This window comes from Tiliqua scincoides, chromosome 13, assembly GCF_035046505.1.
Source record: "Tiliqua scincoides isolate rTilSci1 chromosome 13, rTilSci1.hap2, whole genome shotgun sequence".
NCBI classification, from domain to species: Eukaryota; Metazoa; Chordata; class Lepidosauria; order Squamata; family Scincidae; genus Tiliqua; species Tiliqua scincoides.
The window spans coordinates 14,852,495-14,877,440 of NC_089833.1; the positions used below are offsets into that span (position 1 = coordinate 14,852,495).

At 42.0% G+C, this 24,946-nt stretch overlaps 1 protein-coding gene across 1 annotated transcript in view; it reads left to right on the forward strand.

Moving 5' to 3' along the window:
- Nucleotides 1–24,946, forward strand: part of SDK1 (sidekick cell adhesion molecule 1) — a 478,937-nt gene that overhangs the window by 172,424 nt on the left and 281,567 nt on the right. Inside the window, exon 5 of the mRNA XM_066640872.1 lies at nucleotides 22,435–22,568. Within this exon, the coding sequence (XP_066496969.1) occupies nucleotides 22,435–22,568 (134 nt within the window). The remainder of the gene's footprint in view (nucleotides 1–22,434; nucleotides 22,569–24,946) is intronic.

The following is a 24,946-nucleotide window of genomic DNA, read 5'->3' on the forward strand; positions in this document are numbered from 1 at the left end:
TCCCCATGGTGCTGCAGCATTTAAAAAGAAGCTAAATCCAAATTCATAGCAAGTATGATAACTTCCAAAAAGAGTATTTCAACTTAACAAGTTGCAAGATGGCTGTTTTGCTTTCATGCTTTGCTTGAGAGTTTCCCAGGGGCATAGGATTGGCTAGTGCTGGAAATGGAATGCTGGACTCAATGGACCTTTGCTCCAGCAGGGCAGCTTTTGAGTTCTTACCGATTTTAAAATGCATAGACTGAGCAAATTTGCTCAATGCAGTTGCAATAAATTCACTTTGCAATCATGTCTCAGACTAGAACCACACCTTAAACAAAACTGATGAATTCTGAGTTGTTTAACTTAAACAGCAAAAGGTTAAAGAGCCCTTTGGGCCTCATTATTTAAGCATGTTTCAGTGATTGTATTTGATGGCCAAAATATTGCCTGTAAAACACTATTCAGTGGGGATATTTGCTGACAGCATTATAAAGTAGCTAAATGCTCTTAGTCTATGGGATGTGTTAGTTTTGTAGGTTTAACATCCTTGACACTTAATAGGATTTGGAATTTCATTTTACCAACTGCTTTTTTATGTGACACTTTAATTGAATGCCTGGGAGTAAAAATGAAATTAACAAAGACAGTGCTAAATTATTGATGTTCTCTTTTCTTCCTCTGACAAAGCGCTCTGTGGGTTTTTCTTCCTTGCGGTACATTTTTCCCCTCCCGCCTTGATTGATGTGAAAATAAACATACAATCTGTTTGAGGGTGTACTATGGAGAAATTCAACAGAAGTTGTCAAAAATCTGGAATACAGTGGTTATGGAGCTGGTTTGCCAAGTTGTCCGTCTAATGCTGCAGAAGTCAATTACATTAGAACTGCAGTGGTCTGAAAATGGGCGACAATAAATTGCTGTTCCTGAGTGGGGGAATGCTGCAAGCAAATCTGTTGTTTGTTATATGATACCCTGAGATTCAAATAGTGGTGAACCGGGAATGAAAGGGAAGGAAGAATTATAAACATTGACACATGGGAAATATTGGCATTACTAATAAAGCATTTGGAAACTTCTCTGGCTAAGGTGTGCATAGTATACAAAGGCAGGGCTGTTTTGCACTGCATGTAGAAGTTGTCTAAGGATGCTGAAGTCCTGAGATAGCTTTCTAGTGCTTTGATTCTTAGGAGCTCAGTATACAAAACCTCTGCTTGAGTGGCAGGTCCCTGTGATTCCCCCAGTGAATAGAGTACAGTGCAAAATGAGTTTCAACAGGAAAGCGATGAGTGTGCCTATCAAAACTGTCAGCAAAAGGAAAAAAAAGTTCTTAACACTTCTGCAGGATAAATGAGTAATTTAGTATTCAACGTTGGATAGTCAACGTAATAGTCTACACTTCTAAAACTTCTGCAGTACAAATGAGTAATTTAGTATTCAACATTTTCTACACTTTGTGCAGCATTATAATGGTTTCTAAAATTACATTTCAGCAAAACGTCTCTGCATTTTTGTGACATAACTGAACAACAAGCAAAAAAGAGCTTGTAGACTTGGGCTGAGGATGCCGGAGTTCAGCATCTATCGTTGATTCCTTCCATGATCTTGAGCTACTCATGTCTGAACTACTCAAAGCAATTGTTAGCTTTGGTTTCCCATCTCTGAAATGGAAGTGGTGGGTGGAACCTGCTGTATCCATAAGGTTGTTCTGAAAACAGTGAGATAAAATTGTAAATCATAAAATGAATGGTTTATCATAAAGGTTGTTCCAATCTGGTAAGCTGTTGATGTTTGTTTGCAGGGATGGCACAAATGATTGTGATGCCCAATGCCACCGCTACTTTCTCTACCATGTTCTGATGGGGGGGGGGAACAGTCCCTTACAAAGAACTGCTGCACAGTTCTTTTCCAAAACCAGGATTTTTGTACTCTTAGGTAGAAATGTGTTCATTCCATTTGGGTCACAGTTTCGAAGGGTCACATTTTTTTAAAACAAAACTCTTACTATTCTAACCAGTATGATATTTTCCTCCTCTGCAAAAAGCTCACTGCGACAATCAAACTTTCCTTGTTAATTTAACACTTGTGTGAGCTTTCACTTTAACACGTTGTGTATAGCTAACTGTCAACTTCTTCCCCGCAGAAGATCCCTGATGATGGCCCCTTAGTGCTTTGGGGGCTATAATGTTCCAAGAGGTGTGTAAGAATCCTTTGTCATCCATTATTCTCTGACTCTCTTCCTGCAGTTGTTAGCTCTAATCAGAAGTAATAGTTCTTTGGGGAAAAAGTTTGCACAGGCACAGTTTTTTCCCATGTAAGAGTTTAGTCTCCTCTGCTATTATTGTGGTTCAAGGCTGTGAGCTGGGCAGATTAAACTATGTAAGGCGATTTCCTGTGTAGTTCAATAATTAATCACTGTAGTTTTGCATTAATTAAAAATTGTTACATTATAAAGAAAATAGTGTTAGTTTGAATCAAATTCAATGCTATTAGTCTGCTACTGCTAGGTACAGTATTTGTGATTTTGTTTAGTACCACTGTTTGGTCTGGAGTGTATGCAGCAGTTGATTCTCTGTTGCTTATCTTCATTGATAAGCAATGAAGCATAAAATTGATAAGCATAAAATTTGCATATGGTATAAAAGGACAATAGTTGCTAGGGTGACAAGACTTTCCGGTTTCCCTGGGACAGTCATGGTTTGGGAGGAAGTGTCTTGGTGTCCTGAAAGCTTCTCCCCAAAGCCTCCAGGATCCTGGTCCTGCCAACTTGCCTTCTGTCCTGTCCTGCACCAATTCTGCTGTCCCTCCTAATGCCTGTTCCAGCCTCCAGAAGCAGCACCAGTCTCCTGTGTGATCTTCCACCTGTCTCTTTGTTCTGGAGGCTGTTACCCTGCACATGCCTGATCTTGTCTGATCTTGGAAGCTAAGCAGGATCAGGCCTGGTTAGTACTTGGATGGGAGACTGCCTCGGAATACCGGGTGCAGTAGGCTTATAACATAGTCTTTGGAGACTGAAGGTTCCCAACCATTTGCACCCACATAACTGTTGCCTGCTGCTGTTTGGGGCACTGAGCATTTTATACAAAGCAGCACTATATAACACTCCAAAGGGAACACCTCTTTACCTAAAGCAACACTCTTCATTCAGTACTTTTCTATCATGCTCTCTGCAAGATTTGGTCACGTAGGAGGCTCATGAACCTTCTCCAAACTGTCTTATCAGCTAAGCAGTTTCGTAACTTTGTGCGGAATGTGCACAATTGGCAGTGTGCCCTCTTTTTCCTCTTCCTTTAGCTCGCATCCTCAGACTGGGAGTGGAGCCTGGAGTCGCTGACCTGCAAGAGGAATTTCATTTTATTCCCTCTATTGAGTTCTAACAACTCTTTGAGCCTACTGAGGTCTAGCAACTCTTTGGGGCCCAACACTCACAAGGTACAAAAGGGCTGCAGTGTGATGACAGGATTCAGTCTCGGGAAGGCTGCTGCTGTGCTGTGTGGGGCAAAATCTGCTACAGAACCAGAGTATTGCAATAGAGGTGGATCATCAGGCCCCTGAGGTAAATTCGAGATTATTTTTGAGGGATTTGATAAGGTGTTTGGTGTTGCACCTCCCAAATGTCTGGAAAGCATAAATTCCTCCCCCATATTTTTCCTATTATTTTTACTTGAGGGATTAAGAAAATGTACATTGCTTCCTGCCCCACCACTCCACTAGGAAAGTATGTATCATATCACATTATGTATCTTGCAGTGGAAGGGGGCTTCATATGTTTATTCAACTGTAGACAGGTAGAGAATGGTGGAGGCAGGAGGTACAACTGCAGGAACCTCTTCTTATGCTTCATTAGTGCATTTAAAAGTAAAACACTCATCCTGGTGACCCTTGCTGTATTTACCCTACTTTGTAAAAAAAAAAATTCCAGTCCTTTAGAAGCTGTCCCCTTCAAACCTCCTCTTCAGTTGTACAAAGTGGAGGTAGTGACAGTAAAACTACCATAGAAAGAAAAATTAGCATGACCTTTAAGAAAAGTTCAGACTGGATACCTAATTTCATTTGAAATTCACAAGCAAAACAAAGCACACAACTTAACCTGAAAAAGGAAAGGAACACAGTTTGGCACAGCTTGAAGCTACCATTTGCCCTCAATACCATGTTTGGACCTTTCAGTTTAGCACATTAAATCTACACTGCTGGGAAAAAAATGCTCATATTTTTATTGAAGAAATAAGGAACATTCATAATTTATTTTCTTATGGATGTCGCTCATACAGATTAGTAGTAAAGACCCAACAGCACTATCTTGTTTGACTGGGAAGTGCCAGATGCTACTTAAAGACAGATGTGATGGAAGGCAGCCCCTATACAGGCAGCCTCTGCTAAAACGGTTTTGATTTCCCTTGTGAAGCAAGTTTGAGTGCAATCTTTTTATCAGGTCTTGTGAGAGCACCATAAACCTAATTTGGAGGGCTTCCTCTTGTGGATGCTAGTCACAGGGCACCACAGTTCTCCCAGAACTGCACAGGATGTACCTATTCAGCTTGACAAGAGTTTGGTTTTCTTTTGTTTGATTACCAAACATTTGCTGAAAGCCCATGTTGCTTGTACAGCACTTAATCACCATGAATTCTTCCACAGTAAAATGGAGAGCCACACAAAAGAAGTGTTCTATATAAGATGAGCTGTTTTTATTTATTATGGAAGGCATTCGATGTTGCACACTTCCATCCAAAAGAATTGCCAGAACAATTACAAAATATATATATACACAATGAAATAGTTTTTGGAACCCAGTAAAAAAAAACAAAAAAAAAACACATTAAACAATAGAGCCAGCAGTGTTCCTAACTTAATAAGGGCACACAAACTCATCTGAGAAGGCCTGGGCCGATGAAAAGATTGCATGATGCCAGGAGTAATCAGACTTCTCGCCTAAGAAGAAAATGTTAGAGGCCCAAAGAGACTCAATTGAGCTTTGGTGAGTGACCAGTAGCTGTGTGGGTCTGGTCCGAGTTCAGTAGCATAATTGGCCCGCACCAGGTGCTACAGGCTATTCACAAACAGCCTATTTAGTGGTACATGAACCACCTCTCAGCCTCAGCTGTCTCTGACCAACAGCCCATTAGAAAGGTTGTAGGGCTTTCCTTCCTCTTGGTTTTCAAGTATATTATAAATTATTTTCTCCTTCACCTCACTGGTGATCCTTGCCTATTGTCTTGGCTTCTCAGCTGTGTTACTTTGGGGCTTCACAGTTTGTTTAAACTAATTGTCTCATTGGCTGGATGAATTTGTCTTTGTTTCCTCCCCCCCCCCCAACCCAGCTGAGGAAGTGCTTGTATAGACAAGTTGGCCAGCTTCTGGTGATGCTGTTTAGAAGCGATTGAAGAAAGAAACATATTTGGTTCTATCAGAAGGTGTAGTTAAGAAGCAAAATATATTTATTTGGTTATTTTTAACTGGAAATCAATTTCCTGTTTAAAGTTGATACCCCTGCAGTGAAGCGATAAGAACATTTTTAATGTTTCCCCAGCATCTGCCTGTACATTTTAGTTTGTTGCAGGATTAGTGGATAGCTGATGCTGCTTACATAAATGTGAGCAAGGAAAGTGAGATTCTCATTACAGAGTGAAGTGGATAATGTGACTCAGTGACGGAGGGCGATGGAACTGCATATACTGTCCATTAACTCAGTAATCGTGCCTCTTCTTCTCCAGATGAGGGGATTCACGGGCAAAGCGTTTTGCTGTGTTGCAAGAACAAATCCCCAAAGCCTCCACAGCAGAACTGTCTGCAAGTCAAGCGATAAATATGTGAAGGCAGATGCAGCAAGGACTACGTTAGTATTGCCATCATTCAGTTCTTGGCATGGCTATTATTAAAGTCCCGGGAAAGGTGAGGAGCATCAACATGCTGTTCACAGCTCCAAAATGGGGAGTGCGCATTGTTAACTCCAGGTGTAACTCCTAGAGGCAAACTCCGACTAGCTTCCACGAAGTTCAGCCTCATATTTGAGATTTCTTCAGTACCGTATGGATGAGCTAAACAGATATCTGCCTAGTGACCAGACCTCTGCAGAGCAATCTGATCCATGTCTGAGGCTTGGGATTCTCATGTTGTTTAGTTTGAGGAAGGGAGGGGCTGAGAAGTATGTCTAGCGAATGAGGAGGCAGCTGCAGCTCATGCAGTCGCTCCCCATCACTAGCCCCTCTTTCCATCCATGGCTTGCTTTGACCACGCATAGTGTTAGATGTGTGAGCCAAAGCTAAAGGATCACTAACCTGCAAATGAACCTACCTCATACTTCAGTCAGGGCAGGCCCTCCTCTGCATTCTGCTTGTAGCTGAAGTGCTGTGGGCAGGCATGCTGAAATTCCAGTTTTGCTACCATTGAAATTTTGCTAACATTGAAAGAGTTAACAGATTTTTAACTAACATTTTGTCTAAAAATAACTTCCTCAGTGTTTTCCTTATTGTCTTGCAAGGCATCTTCTAATATTTGCTTATTAAGCTCTGAAATATTTTTCTTAGTGCCTTAATTCCTGTGAATCTCACCACTCTTGGTATTTTAATTGGTAGCTGGCATTTCTGTGTACGTTTTATTTTATCTCAAGCTTTTAAAAATCTGCAGCTAACAAACTTTAATATAGACTAAACGGTATCATTTACTTGTATGTAATACGCAGGGTACTGTAGGTAGCTGCACGTTTAATGGATTTAATAGCTTTTAAACTGACTTGCAGTTTAAACAAAGAATTTATTATGAAAGTGAAGTAGTAGTTGTGCAGATATTAATATAGAGAATAGGCATTTAGAAGCGCATTTGTTTGTGTTTAGTTTTGGTTTTGATTCTTTTTTAATTTAATTTTTTTATGCCATAGTACAACTGTCCATTGACTGTAATGGTTTAAGTAGCAGAAATCTCTGTGCATGAACAGGGTGCATGACAAAATATAGGGTATAGAAAATCATCTTTTAGTTTTTGACCAAAAACCAGGAGTTGCAATTTTTAGCCTTCCAGAGCCTTAAAAGGCATCTAAGAGGCATCTAAGAGGACCCTCAGAAGGTCCTCCGGAAGTGGTGGAAGCACAGCTCCCGTCACCTCCGAAGGCTACAGGTTGGACCCACCTGTGGGTTTGGAACCTGTGGTAACATGAGGCACTTGTAGTACTTTTGCTCCTCAATATCTTTGTTTTGGGGGCTGCACTTACTGGACCCATGACTGTCCCTCTTCTGGGTGGGAAGTGAGAGAGGGCGTGATATTTAAAAAATCAGATGTTGCCTCTGCTTGCCTTTAAATACTTTGACCATAGTAGGAACGATTTCTTGGATGTCTCATTTTTATCCTTCCTCTTTTTTTTTTTTTTGACAGGGTTATCCTGGATGTGACGTGATGATGTAGGAATTGGTGGGGGGATATCCCTTTATGGCCATCTGTAGCACTATATTATGCCTCCTGTGGGCTGGGGTATGAATACTATGTAGAAGGCATCATTTTGTGCAAGAGTTTGAGGTTTGTGCATGTCAGAAGGATGGTTTTTGGAACTTACTGGTCAAAGTTCCAATTCAGGTGTTATACATGACATGTTATACATGAGCTGCATGACATTAGTAGGCTGCAGTTTTATGCACACTTCCCTGAAAGTAAGAGCCACTGAAGACAATGGGGCTTGCTTCTGAGTTAAAATGAACAGGACTATCCAGTTAAATTCTTCTTTATTTAGATAAACTTTGTGTAGATATCTTTATTCGTGGATGTAGTTACATGTATAAGGCATTCTGATGTGCTTGTATTCTATGTGCAAGACACATGGAATTGACTGACAGGGAGAAAAAGAATTGTTTCAAGGAAGACAGAGAGAGTATTTGGGGAGGAAGCTAAACATGCCCATTACAGAAGAAGTCTGTGTTTCCTGCAAAATGTGTGAATGCAAGGGACGGGGACTGTGATTTGCAACATATCTCCACCACAAAGGGTTGTTGGAAAACTAGTGTTTGCAACAGAAATACCCACCCACCCACTGTGTGTAATTCAAGTGCTATTAAAGGAATTGAAAATGAGCAGAAGTAGCAGTTGTCTTTTCCCCGCAGTCATAACAGATTGTCTGACAGGCACACAAAAAGCATTAGGCAGAAGTAGGGAAAATTAAACTATAATAGTAATAATACTAATGCTTATCGCTAAGATTTTTTTTTTTTAAAATATGTAACTTTCAAGTCTTTCACAGATTTTAACTGTTCAAACACTGGAACATTCTCCTGAAATAAAATGCCTTATTCTTTGCAGGTGCGAGTAGACATGCGAGATCTATTGGCATCTATTGGTTTTCTGCTTTTTAAAGAATGGCAACAGCTTTTTAAAGAATGGCATTCAGGGACCCTGAATGCGACTGAGGTCACACTGTGTGTGTGTGTGTGGGGGGGGGGTTTTGAGCTTTTCCTACTACCATTCTTATGACTAAAACTGCCCTTCCCTAAAGCTGCTATGTGGCTAAGGAAAAATATGCAGGTATCGTATTTCCATTAGGATTCCCCAGCAAGAAAAATAGCAAATGGAGAAGTTTAACTGAGAAAGCAGAATGAGGGGAAAGGGTTACTTTCCATCCCTAAGGACCATGACCCCCATTGGGTTTTTCTTCACCATGGGTGCTATTAATATTTTTAAAACTCCAGGAAATCATTCTGATTGCATCTAGCTGACATCACAACTAATTGCACCTTTACGGCCTGTTATATTGAGAAACCTAGGAATTTGACTCAGCCAAGAACACTCAGTCATAGATAGGTATAATGTGAATCAAAAATTACTTCATTCTGGAGGCTTAGTGTAGGAAAATTAAGAGCTAGGAAAATATTTAGCTTACTTTTATTGTCAAGTCTACACTAAAGTGGGAAAAATTTAGAATACACAAACAAAATACTGCAAATATATGTTAAAATCTTCTAGATAATCTCCTCTATGGAGAACTCGTGCAAGGAAAGCGCCCTACAGGTAGACCACAGCTGTGATACAAGGACATCTGCAAGACCTTAGGAGTCTTAAGAAGGCCTTAGGAGTGGACCTCAACAGGTGGGAAACCCTGGCCTCTGAGCGGCCCACTTGGAGGTAGGCTGTGCAGCATGGCCTTTCCCAGTTTGAAGAGACACTTGGCCAAGTCTGAGGCTAAGAGGCAAAGAAGGAAGGCCCATAGCCAGGGAGACAGACCAGGGACAGACTGCACTTGCTCCCAGTGTGGAAGGGATTGTCACTCCCGAATTGGCCTTTTCAGCCACACTAGACGCTGTTCCAGAACCACCTTTCAGAGCATGATACCATAGTCTTTCGAGACTGAAAGTTGCCAACAAATTTTGTGTACCACACCAAAGTGAAAGGGCTTTCTTGCTTATGAATGCAACAGCCTTCTTGTAGCGCATGGATTATCCACCACGGTTATCAACAGCAGCTGACTTCAGATCTTCACGAGCTGGACACATGAAGAATGGATAAGCATGATTTTTCTGTTTCCCAGAGATATACACGGAATTGCAGACAGCCATATCTGCCCACTTACTTGAGTGCTTTGCAAAATACAAGCCCAGTCACTATTAAGCAGTGAGTAGGTACTTCTTTGGCATTTGTGGCAAAGACTTGAAAAATCAGCAGTACTTTGAATCTGGAGGCCATAGAGGTTCTTTGGTTATGGTCTCTTTAGAACAATGGTTCCCAACTGTCTGGAGCCCGTGGACCACTGAGGCAAAAATTGGAATAGCCGTGGACCACATGCAAATGCAGCCCCACCCCCTGCACATTAAAAATACAGCCAAATTTGGTAGTCCATGGGGGAGCACACGGTGAGACACTGGAATTGCCAGCTGCAGTTACGGGTGGTCCATTCTCCACACTCTTTGATGGTCCGTAGGGAAGCACCTCCTGAGCAAGCATTCCCCATGGATTACCAGAGAGGGCAGAGGACCACCCACAGCCACAGCTGACATCTCAGTGGTCTGTGGAGGAGCAGTAGCTTGGTGAGGTGCTGAAAGTGATATAGGGTGATTTTTTTTTTCCCCTGAGACCTCACGGACCGCTTCTCAGGATCTTGCGGACCACCTGTGTTCCACTGACTTGGGAACCACTGCCTTAGAATGTGAATTTCTTGTGGGTGGACAACAATGTTATTCTAGAATAGGAATGCCAACCAGAGAGGATAATGGGTCAATTCAAATTGCAAAGATTTGAGTTCATAGTTCCAAAACAGCTTTATGTTTTACATACTATGGTATGCTTTAATTTTTTAGACATTTAGACATAGAGGCTGCAGAATCTTGAAACAGCCCATGTTAGATTCTCTTTGTGCTTTCAGATCTCAGATAATGAATATTGGTATCCTGTGAGAACTGAGATGCAAAAGCGGATTGATGTGGCCAAATGCAGAGACAGAAACAGCAATGGGGATAGCAAGGCTGGCAGCATTGATGCTTTTCTCAATTTATGGACAACAACAATTGCTCTGTCATTAAAAATTCATCTCTGTCATTGTCACCTCATCCACCATCTGCTTGGTATGTGGCTGTAAGACAAGGGGACGATGACACTCAATTGCTAATTTGCTTTTTGTTCAGAGCTGTGTTTTCAAGTGGGCCTGTCAGTGTAACAGTAGGACAAAAATCTCAATCTCATTTGCAGGGGGCTCAATAAACCTTGACTGCAACCATAGCTTGGCGTGCCCTTGTGTTGCTGTGCACTATCAGAATCTAAGTGCAATTTGAAGAACACAAGATCACCTCTCCCACTAATAATGGAGAGAGCCTGCTTAAGAACAAAGAATGCTAATTCATACTGAGACCATTGCCATGTTTTGTAACTGAAAATTTGTCACCAACACTTGAAATACAAATAGAGCTCGTGCTTTTCTTTAGTGCAGCCTGTTCTCTTGGAAGAGCAGTAACTCTGCTTTCAGTAGCCAGCTCCTGTTTAGCTTATCTTTTTTTAAATAGTTAGGCAGTTTTACTTTTCTTCCAGTTGTGATGCCCATTGAAGCTAAGTAGGGTGGCAAGTTCAATGAACTGAATTTTAAGATGAACCAAAGAACTAGCAGGGGAAAGAAGTCTGTTTAAATGTAGGCCCCTTGGCCACAGTAAGGTCTGTATAAAATGAAAACTTGAAAAGGAAAATGATATTTTCCCTTCATACTTTTTTCCCCCCAGCACTCCTATTGTTGGCTACGTTTTGTACTTTAACTTGAAAGGGTTGCATTTGGGAGCTGCTGTGGTTGTAACAGAGCGTCCTAGAGAACAATTTCCACTGTGCTACAGGTAGATAACATTTGAGAGCTTGGAATTCAAGTGTGGTCTTTTAAGTATCCCTGTTTGTGAGTATGAAGTTTTGTCTCTTAGTAGTTTAAAACAAAATGGACAAGAGAGTGGACTCCAGATAATTGTGCTCCTTTCAGATTGAGGCAAACTTGTAGCATAAACAATAACAGTAAAGTCATTTCTGTTGTGAGAACTAATCTTGTGTACACAGCCTCAGTGTGCGAACTGTTTTCCTATCAACACTGAATTCCGACTCGCAGTACCCTGCCCATGTTTCCATCCCTTACAGAACCACTTATTGCAATTCAGGTTTTTGTTTCTCAACTGTCTTCCTTACCTGAAATCAGAGGCTCCAACCTTCAAGAAGCAACTGATATTGGCAATACAGAATTTACAGAAAGTTGTACTTTACTGATTATTCTGAATATGTGCTGGTTAGCTTCCATTTCCTTAAAATGTAAGAATCTTTAACATTTTGGGCAAATCCTCTTTTTTCCCTTTCTCTACTAGACCTTTATTGAATGCCCAAGTTCTTCGCTCCTGTCCCAACTTTGCCCAGAGTTTCTAGCCCAGAGTCTTGTCTTTTCAGGTATGCACAACTTTAGCTCCAAGCTTCTATGCACTGAATGCAACTTCTGAGTAGACACGCTCACTTCTTCTGAGTAGGCATGTGCTCTTGGTTTCAGTGCTCTTCTTCCTGGTCTTGGTCTATGCTCTTAACAGTCAAGAATTCTTGTTCACTCTACTTTCCTCTGAAGGCTGAATTCTCCATTGGAAAATGAGCTGTGGTTCTGTTCTTGTTCTGCACTGATGGATGAATGTCAAAGAGTAGCATCATTACCAACAACTCTCAAAGGTTGACAGTCCCACTGGAAGATGACTGTCATGAAAATTCAAGTTCATAATGGATGAATGCATGTTTCAGGGAATTTAGAGCAGTCCCAAAGTGGCTTATGAAAGTGAAAACTGAAATCTAGAGGGCACAGTTCAGCCAGAGAAATAGTGCTAAAGTCCCCTTGATTTCAGTGGGACAGCTAAGCACATGCTTGAATCTCTCCCATTGACATCTGTGAATCCTAAAAATGCTTAACTTTGCTGGCTTGTGCCATAATGGTCAGTGAAAAGAGAAGCAGTGGTTATAGGCATTGCATCCTGAACTCTTAGCAGATTGAATATGTGCTTCAATTAGAGATGTCACTGAAATTTTGTAATTACCTGGTTCAAGTAGGGCATGGATTGGTCCATTTATAATCTCAGCTACATTATGAATCAGTTGCCATTTCCCTCAAGAGCCCTTCTCTGCTGCTTACTGCAAAATGAGATTCTGCACACACGGTCAGTAGCCAGGCCGATCCAGGTGCTTTGGCATGTGTAGGCTCAGGATTTCTTTACATTTTGACCCCTTAATTTAAATGAAATTTTCATTAGTAGCTTTGATCTACATGGTCAGATCACCTTTTGTTTGGCATTTTCACTGAGTCAATGATCTCAGGTCTCTTCCTAACAATAAAAGAGATTGGTGTATGATGTTATCGCCTCCCACCTTGATCAGATGCTAAATCTTCTCCTTTTCTCAAAGGGCTTTTCCCCCCTGGTTATTGTTGTTTGGGAAGATGGGTTGAATTTCATGGCTTGCTTTGGAAGTTGCATTTTGCAGCTGGTAATACAATAAAGTATACATGCTCAGCACCATCCATGCATATGATCCAGCATTACAAACTGGAGAGAAGTCCTGGAAAACTGGTGACTTTTTTTTTAACCAAACGCTAATTGAGAAATTTTGTAATTCCAGATTGAGCCAAAGAAAGTTTGCCTATCACTGGTTAAAATTTTGACTGCATAACGTGAAACATCGAATTGGAAGGAGTTTGACGTGTAGGCATGCATCACTTAGCGGCGTTCCACTTAAAGACCATATTTAGGGGGTGGCAGTTCCTTAATTGCCTACTGTATCAATTTCAATTCATAAATTTCAATTACCCTATGAAGCTAGTCAATTTCACTCCATTACATTAGGTAGATGACATTATGCCACATTCATTACATTCAGCCCCATCTAGAGGCTGAATGTAGTATAGTGTCTAGTGTCTATGTAATGGAGTGAAATGGACTAGCTTGTAGTACAACTTTCACTTAATGATGAAATCGCTTAATGATGGAGATCCGAACGTATCCCCTTTGTTTACCAATGCACACCTGTAGTCATCTTTGAAGAAAAATGTCATTTTCAGAAATGGCAGACTAGCTTTGATTATTATATCTGTGTGCAGCTGGATGTGTTTGGTTCGAGTGGAACATAAGACCATGCTGAGTTAGGAATTGCAACTTTCATCCCAAGGATGATCCCCTTGAAAAGATATTGGGTTTTTGAATTGGAAAGACCTTGACTGGATCTTTGCAAAGACTCTGTTGGTCAGACGAGACAAGCTGGGTAGATAAATGATTTGACACTTGAAGTTTTGAAGTGATTTATCAGCTTCAAATGGTCCCCTGATAAATTTCTATTGCTATTTCTGAGATCCCTGCAAAATCGTTTAAAAGTGACTTCTTTATCAGGATAATGTCATACGAAGCCCCAAGCATCAACTTGTGGTTTAGAAAATTAAGTTGGGGGAGGGGAGAGAAATATTAAAATGAAATTGCTTTTAATAATTGGAAAAGAGTGACTATCAGATTCATCGCAAGCCCACAACAGAAAGACTTTGCCAGTAGAGGACAGTCTTGCTGGGAAACCCTTAATAATTACATCGTTGTTGAACTGATAGTCTTCTCATTTCTTAGTAGCATCAGTCATGCTGAGCTGCATAAGCCCCAGTGTAGGAAGATCAGCTCCAGTTAGATGTGATATAAGCAGAGGTTTTTAAAAGGCACAGATGTACAGATACTTCTTCCTCCCTGGCATTAGGGATCACACAAAAAGCTGCTTGATGTTTGTATTAACTGGGTTGCAGCCCTGGAAAAGGGGCTTTTGACTGAAACTAAAAATTGCACTTTGGCGCCTAAACAGATGGCTCTGTTATAAGTAGACACTAAATCAGGCTATTCTGTGGTTTTGATTTTATTTGACTATGATCCAGTAATCCTGCATTATCTGTTTATTGTGCAGTCTAGTTACTGAAGAACTAGCAAATATTTAACTCTCCAGGCTTTAGTCTCTTGTTTTGTTCCACAAAATCTGACCCGAACGCTTTCCTTCAGAATTGAATTATGGGGAAGAAATGGAAGAAACTTGTTCTAATCTCTCTCCTTCTGCCTCTATTAGTAATAAAGGGGGTGCAGGTTAGAAAGGAGGCAATGCTCTCAGGGCCCATAATTTGAGAAATCTTGTCTTATTTCATATATAACAGCTATAAGAGCCTAAAACTAAGCATCTCCCAGAGGAATTATGCCAGATTTTCTCTGTTAGCAAGCAGTTTATCTTTGGTGAAATTAGGGAATTATTTAACCGGGGTGTGTGTGAGTGAGATAGGGGGAAAAAATCTATATTATTCGATTATCTCTTTTTAAATATTACTTGCCCTGGCCTTTCAAGGATTGGGCAGGTTAGAAAATACAATTAATTACATAATGAATATGCTGGTAGTCCTTGTTAAACTGCATATTGAATTTGGGCAAGAAGCAACACACTTGGCTTAGAAAAAAAGTTACTTGCCTGGTGGATACCAGGCTGTGGTTTGTGGTCAATAGCAAATCTATGTCAGAGATCCCTCTTGTGTAATTTTCAATTTGATATGACACATTGCATCTGTAAAGCTGTTACGGAAGGTAATAATTATCTAGTTGAAATCTCAGTTTATGTTTCAAACTTGTTCACACATATGTTTGTTCAAAGATTTGTTCATATTAAGGGAAGAGACTGTGGTTTAGAAAGTTTACAGGTGAGCTTCCTTATCCACGGATTCTGTATCCATGGACCTGGCTCAACTTGGGTTCCCTGGACTCACGTTGAGCCAAACTTGGCCCAACCTGAACCCTCCAGAGGAGACTGGAGCTGTGCTCTGGTCACTTCAGGAGAGTTTTCTGAAGCCTGCAGACGCCACGCGTATCCGCCTGCAACCTCTACAGACTTCAGAATGGCTGTTTTGACAAAACAAAACAAAAAAAAACACAACTTCTGGTATCTGGAGGGAAACTGGAAGTGACTTTTTTGTCCTTATAAGGTATTCTGAGGCCCAGGGAAGCCCTCCCAGGACATCTCTGGTCACCCCAGAGGATTTAAAGGGGCCAAAAATATGGATTTCATTATCCACGGTTTTTGGTATCCATGAGGTTCTGAGAATGGATCCCCTGCAGCTACTGAGGCCCCACCTGTATAATCAAAGTTAATGTACAGAAAAATAATGTAATAAGCCCAACCTACTATAATATGCAACTATTACTGGTCATCAATCCTAAAGAAAATATCAACTTTACAAAATTAATAAACAATGGGTGATTTCCGGCAATGGTCCTCTGGGTTCCATTCTGACCATTCTCTATTGTATTGTCATTGTCTCAGCTTGATGTAATCGCATATTTCAGTAGGACAGGTGTGTCCTTTGCCATTTCCTTTGTTTTCCCTGCTGTCTTTAACTTGGTTTTAATGCTAAAGGTGCAGTGGAAAGTATTGTTACGTCGGACAGTTGCACTATTAGTATTTCAATAATGTATGTGAAGACAGGTGTGCCATCTGGCAGGAAGGAAACATTATTCCCTCCATGATGAGTAATGTTTTCTTTTACCTCTTAACCTTTCAGAGGCTCTGTTTCAAATCTTCCTTGGAGGCTTATTTCACTTGCACCTTTGCTATCCTAAAGGGTCAAGGTGGTGACATCTACATATGCATATTGATTTTCAATTAGGTTCATTTTTGTTTCAGATGTGCAGCTTCCACATATTACCAGTATTCTTTTATAATACTCTTTTACCAGTATTCTCAATTTATGCTAATCTGAATAAATTATTGACAGATTAAACTAATCTGTCACACTTGTGTACCCCAAGCAGTGCAATAAACGAAACAGCCCCAAATCAGGGTTCTGTTAGAAACCCAAATCACAAAGACATGAGCAAGAAGTTAAAAATGAAAATGGAAATTGTTTTGTGTTCTTTGAATTTATGGCCATTTTTCAAAACCATCTCACCACAGAATAAAGTCTGCTTGTCAAAGTACTTTAATTTTAATGCAAATAGCACTGCAACCCTCTGCACACTTTCCTGGGAGTTAATCTCAGTGAACACAGTAGTATTTATTTTTGAATAAACCTGCATAGAATTGCACTCTAGACATCCCAATCCAGTGAACTGTTTTAGGCTCATATTTGTGACTTCACTTAACCCATTTTTGCCCGGCCCCCAGCTGTACATAGTTGGTCCCTGTTTGCAATGTTGGGCAGAAATGGCTTAATAGCAGGCTCTCCCACTTCTGAGATTCCATGCCAGAAACTGCTTATGAAATCCTGCAAGGTTTCCAAGACAAGTTTGCCATGCAGTACTGGAGTTTACTGTTCAAGAAACACAAGTCCGAATCCCCCTTGTCTTATAGAGTTAAGGCACAATCCTAACCAGGTCTACTCAGAAGTAAGTCCTATTTTGTTCAATGGGGCTTACTCTCAAGAAAGTGTGGTTAGGATCGCAGCCTTAGTGGTGAGGTTCTCTGGATTTCAACCTAGAACAAAGTAGCATGCAAATTTCAGAGACCTAGATGTGGAATGATAAACACTGACTTAGAACTAAAAAACTGGAAGGGTCATCATCTAAATGCAAATATTTTCCACTGTGGGTTGGAATGTAATGTGAAAGTAGTGTGGCATTTAGTCACTGAGATAATAAGAAATGCAGCAGGATCACAGTTCCCACTGAATCTGAATCCTGTGGCAACATTAGGGTGCTTAAAGGATTTGATCTGTAATGTTCTTAGAGCTAATCTGAATATATTGACTCTTGGAACTGAGTAGCCTCAAGATTGAAGTCATCCAGTGTTGGCAACTTCAGTCTCGGAAGACTATGGTATCGCGCTCTGAATGGTGGTTCTGGAACAGCATCTAGTGTGGCTGAAAAGGCTGATTCGGGAGTGACAATCCCTTCCACACCAGGAGCAAGTGCAGTCTGTCCCTGGTCTGTTTCGCTCGCTATGGGCCTTCCTTCTTTGCCTCTTAGCCTCAGTCTGTTGGCCAAGTGTCTCTTCAAACTGGGAAAGGCCGTGCTGCACAGCCTGCCTCCAAGCGGGCCGCTCAGAGGCCAGGGTTTCCCACTTGTTGAAGTCCACTCCTAAGGCCTTCAGATCCCTCTTGCAGATGTCCTTGTATCGCAGCTGTGGTCTACCTGTAGGGCGCTTTCCCTGCCCAAGTTCTCCATAGAGGAGATCCTTTGGGATCCGGCCATCATCCATTCTCACGACATGACCGAGCCAACGCAGGCGTCTCTGTTTCAGCAGTGCATCAAGTCATCAGTGCAGAAGTCATCAAACATTCTACAAAAATACAGCTTGCATGAAAGATTTGAAGTTTTGCTAAGATGATCCAACTTATCAGTGTACTTAGAATCAGTAGCAAGTGAGACAGAAGAAACAGCTTTGGCAAGAATGTCAGACTATGCCAGAAAAGATGGACAACCCATTCCTATCCTTCACCCTGCACTAAGCATCTGGGGAAACTTGCTTCCATTTCAAACACTCTTTTCCAGGACCGTCATTTCTCCATACAGTTGTATAAGATAATCATTCTAATTTTTCAAAGGGGGAGATATCCTTTTACATTTTCAGCTGTACCTCAAGTTACTTTTATCTACACCTTACCCTAATTTTTAGTCTTCTACCTCTCCCTGAAGGGAAAAATAGCCATAGATAATTTGCATTTGTTAACTGATTTAAATATATTCAAATTAAAAATTTAAGTAGAAAGTAGAAAAAAGCTAGCTAGGTAGTAGCTGGGGTCCAATTACACACCGGTCTCAGTCTTATTTTTATAATTTATTTTCTATATATAGTTTAAACCCTTAAAATTAGGACTAATTAGGGTGGCTCTAATGTAACTGATATGCCCTGTCCAAAAAAAAATAGTTCCTGTCAATTATCTTATCAACTTAATTGCAAGCAGAGCACTTCATCCCCAGCAGCCACCCCCTTACACTATCAGAGCTATTTTTTTCTGCCCTGTCTCCCAGACACGCAAGCACGGTTGTCCTTGACTGCTCACTTTGCTTCTACCCAGCACCCAGGCTGTAACCTGCATATCCAACTTCTGCCTCTTCAGTATGTCCAAGATCCATTCTTTTTCCCCTCCAGCTAAAGCCCTTGCTCTGGGTAATACTTGTCTAGATTAGTGCAATCTCTTCACTGCTGCCTTTCCCTCCTGCCATCTCTCCCCTTGTCAGTTACTCCATAAAGCTGCTGCTGAAATATCTCACATGATCATCACTCTGAGTATTGGCTCTGGCTTTCTTTCACTCTCTGTAACTATTTCAAAGCCCTTGTCCTTAGATTTGAGGCCTTTTGCCTCAAAAACCCCATCCTCTCCCTTCATTTGCGTTCCATTCAAGACCCGCCCAGGACCTCCTGACCCATGAGGCCGCATGCCAAATGATCCACACTTACTTGCTGATGTGCCAGCCTCTGCTCTTCCTTCTTGCCTTCCTTCTCTCTCTGTCTCTCTTCTAGCTCAGCGCTCTCTTCCCCTCCACATGTACTCTTCCCCTCTTCCTTTTTTTCAATCCAGGGAGTGGAAAGAGGAGGAAGAGCAATGGAGGTAAGTAAGTGGACAGAGATGGGTGCCGTTCTACTAATATAAGAACATAAGAAGACCCCCGCTGGATCAAGCCAAAGGCCCGTCTTATATCTCACTGTGGCCCACCAGGTCCTTCAGGAAGCACACAAGATACCTGCATCCTGGTGCCTCTCCCTGCATCTGGCATTCTGAGGTAGCCTACTTCTAAAACCAGGAGGTTGCACATACCCATCATGGCTTGTAACGTGTTGGACATTTCCTGCAGAAGTTTGTCCAATTCCCTTTTAAAGGTATCAAGGCCGGATACCATCACCATATCCTGTGGCAAGGGGTTCCACAGGCTAATCGCACACTGGGTAAAGAAATATTTTCTTTTGTCTATCCTAACTCTCCCAACACTCAATTTTAGTGGATGTCCTCTGGTTCTGGTGTTGTGTGAGAGGGAAAAGAGCATCTCTCTATCCACTCTATCCATCTCCTGCATAATTTTATATGTCTCCATCATCTTCCCCCTTCAGGCACCTTTTTTCTAGACTGTAAGGCCCCAAACACTGTAGTCTTTCCTTGTAAGAGAGGTGCCCCATTTCAGTAATCTTTTTGGTCACTCTCTTCTGCACCTTTTCCATTTCCACTTTATCCTTTTTGGGATGTGGTGACCAGAACTGTACGCAATACTCCAGGTATGACCTTACCGTTGTTTTGCACAGTGGCATTATCCCGAACACCCAATTAAAGAGGTGTTCGGAGTTTGTTTTGCCTGGCTGGGACACGAGAGTCCAATCCCTCCCCAAGGGGGAGGTGAAGGGGCGGGGTCTGGCAGCCACAACGGACCTTTTAAAAGGGGATGAGACCCAGCCCTCTTCCTCCTTGTGCACGTGGGCACCGTGGGAATACCCGCCCGCCCGCCCTAGAGGCAGTCTGAGTTTAACTGGTCGCCGTTTGGGGCCGGGTAGGAATTTTTTGCTGCTTGCCAAGATTGGCCGAGGGCAGGCAGTTTTTTTTTCGCCTACCCCAGACTGTTATGGGCCTGGGGGTTACATCCCCCCTGTTTGCAAGCTGCCATTGGTCACTTTAAGAGGGCAGGTGGTGCGGGTTAGGAGGCGTGAATGGGACTTTGGCATGCACCTTCAGGCGGCATAGGCAGGGCAGAACCCTATTTCAGTCCTCAGGGGCTTGGCGGCACGAGGACGTAGACGGGGCCCTGGCCGGGACCGTGGGGCACACCTCAGAGGCTCAGCGGCTCGAGGTGGTGCAGTCTGCGGTCCAGCTGCCTTCCCCTTAAGGGATAGACATGGATGAGACGCGCTGTCCCAGCAGCGGGGCGCGACTTGGAGTCGGGTGCATGCCCGCCTGGGGGCAGAGGTTTCTGGTACCGCCCAGAGGTCCCTCCCCGCACCACAGGGGCTTTTGCTGCCTCGGATGCTGCAGGTCTCAGCCTCTGCTTCTCTTGGTAACATGAAATAAAGTTGCCCTTTCTCCCATATCTGTTGTCTCGAGTGTTCATTGGACAGTGCGGAAACAATGATATTAGCCATTGTTTTCTCAATATCTTTTCTAATGATCCCAAGCATGGAATTAGCCTTCTTCACCACTGCTGCACATTAGGTTGACACTTTAATCGAGCTGTCCACCAGCACCCCAAGATCCCTCTCCTGAACTGTCACAGACAGCTCAGAACCCATTAGCCAATATGTGTTGATTTTCTGCTCCAGTGTGCATTACTTTATACTTACTTACATTGAAATGCATCTGCCATTTTGCTGCCCTTTCTCCCAGTTTGGAGAGATCCTTCTGGAGCTCTTCACAATCCCTTCTGGTCTTCACCACTCAGAAAAAGTTTAATGTCATCCACAAACTTGGCCACCTCACTCCTTAACCCGTCTCCAGGTCATTTATGAACAGGTTGAAAAGCATCAGTTCCAGGACAGATCCTTGGGGCACATCGCTTTTCACTCTCTCCATTGTGAAAATTACCTGTTGACACCCACTCTCTGTTTCCTGGTCCTCAGCCAGTTCCTAATCCATGAAAGGACCTGCCCTCTTAGCCTCTGGAGGTGGAGTTTTCTCAGCAGCCTTTGGTGAGGGACTGTGTCAAATGCCTTCTGAAAATCCAGAAATCTGAAATTCTTCTGAAATCTGAAAATCTACTACTGAGGTGACCACTTCAGTTGGCTTCATAATCTTACCTCAGATACAGCATTTGAGTCTGTCAGATGGGGCACAAACCACAGGGTACACCAGTGACAGGGTTCACCTGGCCAACTCTTGAAGTCCCAGGAGCCAATGGTTACAGAGATTATGGACCCGAGCTGAACTTTGCCCCAGGGCACACAGTAACCAGACATTGCACTGTTTGGATTCATTCAGCAATTGGTATGGATGGTCTTTAAAATTGTATACTGATCTGCTGAGTGTGTAGAATATCTTCTAGCGTTGAAGGAAATTGTACCAAAATGCCTGAAGCAAAAGTTGTGGAAGTATTTGTTGCAAGAAAGAGTAAACTTATGCTAGACTCTGGATTTTACTGGCTCCTCTGAGACACTGCCACCACTGACTTATGAGTTAGTGCAATTATAGCTGTCAATTAGAAACACCTTCGCTCTCCCTTCCCTTCATGACTTCTCAGCTAAGCATGTTAATTAGCCATTTGCACCAGCTCTTGGTTTATGATGCTGAGATAACAGTACAGGCCGTACATATTGAATATTTACCAAATGTCATTCAGACATTTTTTTCTTCCCTTACCCCCAAAATGAGCATTGCAATTTTGTGAGGGTAATTCTGGCTTCCTTTAAAAAACAAACAAAAAGATAACTTTGTAGCAAATGTCACTGGCTTTAACTGTATTCAGTAAATATTAGAACTTGATTGTGTCACTGAGAGTCAAGAGATCTGTCATCAGTTCAAATAAAAATGTGAAGAAATCTTATCCTGGATCTCCTGTGTCTCATGTACTTTGATGTTAAACATTCCTTTTTGCAAAGTCTGTGGCCTGAATGCAAAGAACTGCACAGATATTTCTGTCAGCCTAATAGCTATCTATTGTAATTCTCAAACAGCAGATCCTCGAGTTGAATGGCAAATTGCTTTTGACATCAAGGTGGGGTTTCAAGAGCAGTTTCAGGCATAGGGGTAGGTGAGTCTGCTGTTCAAACAATCTTCCAAAAAAAACCCACTGAGCAATAGTTTGAAATCTGTTCTCCATGTGGAAACGTTCTTACTTTGAATATTAAGTCTATGTTAAAGGAAAAGAAATTGAGTAATTTCATACGTTCCAGAGGACCACGATCTTACCTGTGGCTGATTATGCAATTTAATGCTTTTTCTGGGCTTCTAGAAGTGTTGGTAAGGGTAACTTCTGAATGCCATCCTCGAGCCTGCCAGATTGGAAAGTCTGTGCAGGTTTTGTGACTGAATTCTTCTTGCCTTAATTTAATGTATACACTTTTGTTTTTTTTTTCAAACAGAGCCATCACATTAGAGAACCAGCTGGTTATCCTTGCAACAGCAGTAGCTGATGCAGGACGCTACTATGTCCAGGCAGTCAATGAGAAGAACGGCGAGAACAAGACAAGCCCATTCATTTACTTGAGCGTGACAAGTGAGTGCTGATATTTCTAAAAATATGTTCTGAAGCAGGCATCACGCACAGTACCAGAGGAATACGTTTTGCTCCCCACAGGAACACAGTTTTAACGTGTATCTCACCCACTGCATTGCTTTCAAAAACGGTGTTGGGAAAGGAATTCAGGTTCTAAATCATGAGTGCTTGTTCATTGTGCATTAAGTGAATTGGGCCCAGTCCCAAAGCTTTTATCTTTTTGCTTTTCTCACAATGATTCATTTAAAACACACACACACACACACACACACACACACACACACAGAGGTGCATTTTTGAATGAATATCCATGGCTTTTTAAATCAATGTTTTAAAAAGTTTAGTTTTGTCCTTTATTCTTTTCTGTGCATTGAAAGGTGGTTGTTCTTGCATTTGTTATGAAGACTTCTAAAAATTGAGACGGAGGATGTCTTAGGATAAAAGCAGACATTGCGGGGACGACAACTGTGATTGGATCTCCCAATGTACCTTGTGTTCTTAAAAGCAGTTCAAAGCCAGCTTCATTCATACTGGAGCTTCCGCGTATGTTGGGGAATGTTAACATTTTTTCCTTGTGCCAAGGTGCTGAAGTAAATCAGCTTCCTCCCCTCCCTCCCCCAAACAGCTAAACCAGGGCTCTCCAGACTCTGACCCACAGGCTAGATATGGCGCCTTTCCAAAGCCCTCCCCTCACGTGAACAGCTCTTACCATTCCACAGGAGAGCCACAACAAAGTGCTTCCATTCACCGCATCCCTCCATGTGTCCAGACGCTTCTGACTGGGCAGAAGCATCTGGATGCAAGGAGGAATGGGGGCAAATGGAGGTGTTTTGTCAAGGCCCCTCTGCAGAACAGTAAGCGCCATCCACGCCAGAAAAGACTTTGCTGTCGCACAGCAGTCTCCACTGCTCCAAAGTGGAGACTGCTGAGCTAGACAAACAAGATATTGGGAGATGGAATTGTGAATGTTGTATGTACAGTGAACCCCTGTATTTGCACTTTCAATTATCCCTGGAAGCAAGTGGAGCACAGCTTCCCTTTCCTCCAGAAGGTCCAGGGAGTGGTGGGGGCATCCCCACTTATCCACAGTTGCGTGTGTCTGTGTGTGTGGGGGTGTTTCTGGAATGGAACCCCAGGAGATATGGGTGCTGTAATGCCTAGTTTGTCTCTGAGAACTCTTATGAAGTATGTAAGAAAATACATAAAGAAAGTGTGTGTGTGTGCATTGTATCTAGAAATACTATAAGCACATCTGACATAATGTAATATAGCAATTGTATTATTTATGTATTTGCTTATTTTGTTTATTTACAATATGTTTAGACCTACTTTTGGTCCCACCAAAGGGACTGTGAAGGTGGCTTACAACAGTTGAATAAAATACAACATTAAAACCATTTTAAACAGAAATTAAAGCAGTAACAGTAACCAGAACAGAGAGGCAGTCAACAGTACTCAACAGAGGGCCAACTTGGTACCTTTAAAACTGAAAGACAATACTCAGGGGAACCTCAAGTTTTCATTGTCTGCTAAAAATGAAAATGAAAAACCGTTTTCATTGTTTGCTTTAAAGCAGGCAGCACGAGGCCAACCAAGACTCCTCAGGGATGGAATTCAGTTAGGTTGCCATCCTACATCTCCATCTACTGTACTTTCTTAGGAACACCCAGATTTTTAATAGTTCAGCTCCATGTTTTTAATTCCCCTGCTTTATGCAAGTAAAGCGATGTTATACCAAGGGTGGCACATTCAGGGGAAGGTGGGGTTTTCATTGAAACCATTTGAATTGCAAGGAACAGCTTGGGTTTATTCCACGTTCTGGAATCTTGTTGGGGTTTCCGTGCATGTTTTGTTGGTATTTGGTGCCCTTGGAGTCTTCTCCCGTTCCAATAATATTCTTTAATGTATGATTTCTTTGTGTGTTTTTGATTCTCTGGCATGTAGCATCATTTCTTAAAATAATTACAATTTAGAAGGTGATATGCCTGTTTTTTTCCTGGCAGTCTAAAACACGTGCAGTGACTCTACCTTTAATGGTATGGGAATTCCCCTTTAGCTTTAGCAGTGAGCCTGAGTGGTTGGCTGATGACGGAGAGCATGTTTAAGAGCACATGCTCTGCTAGCAAAATGGGCCAACTGAGCCAGCTTTGCTGGATAGCTGTGTAAGAAGTGCAGGGTTTCCGTGGAAAAACTAAATGCAGGGGCAGTGATTGTGACTCTGAGACAAGAGTAAATGCTGTGATCTGGCTAGTCCAGGCATTGGAAAGGGGGTTCTGGTCCTCTCTGGGCATGTTATAATTGTCAGTGATTACTGCTTTGTTGCAACTGTTCTCTCTTGATGTGGTTTTTAAATGAAATAGGATTCTCAAGTCGCAAGA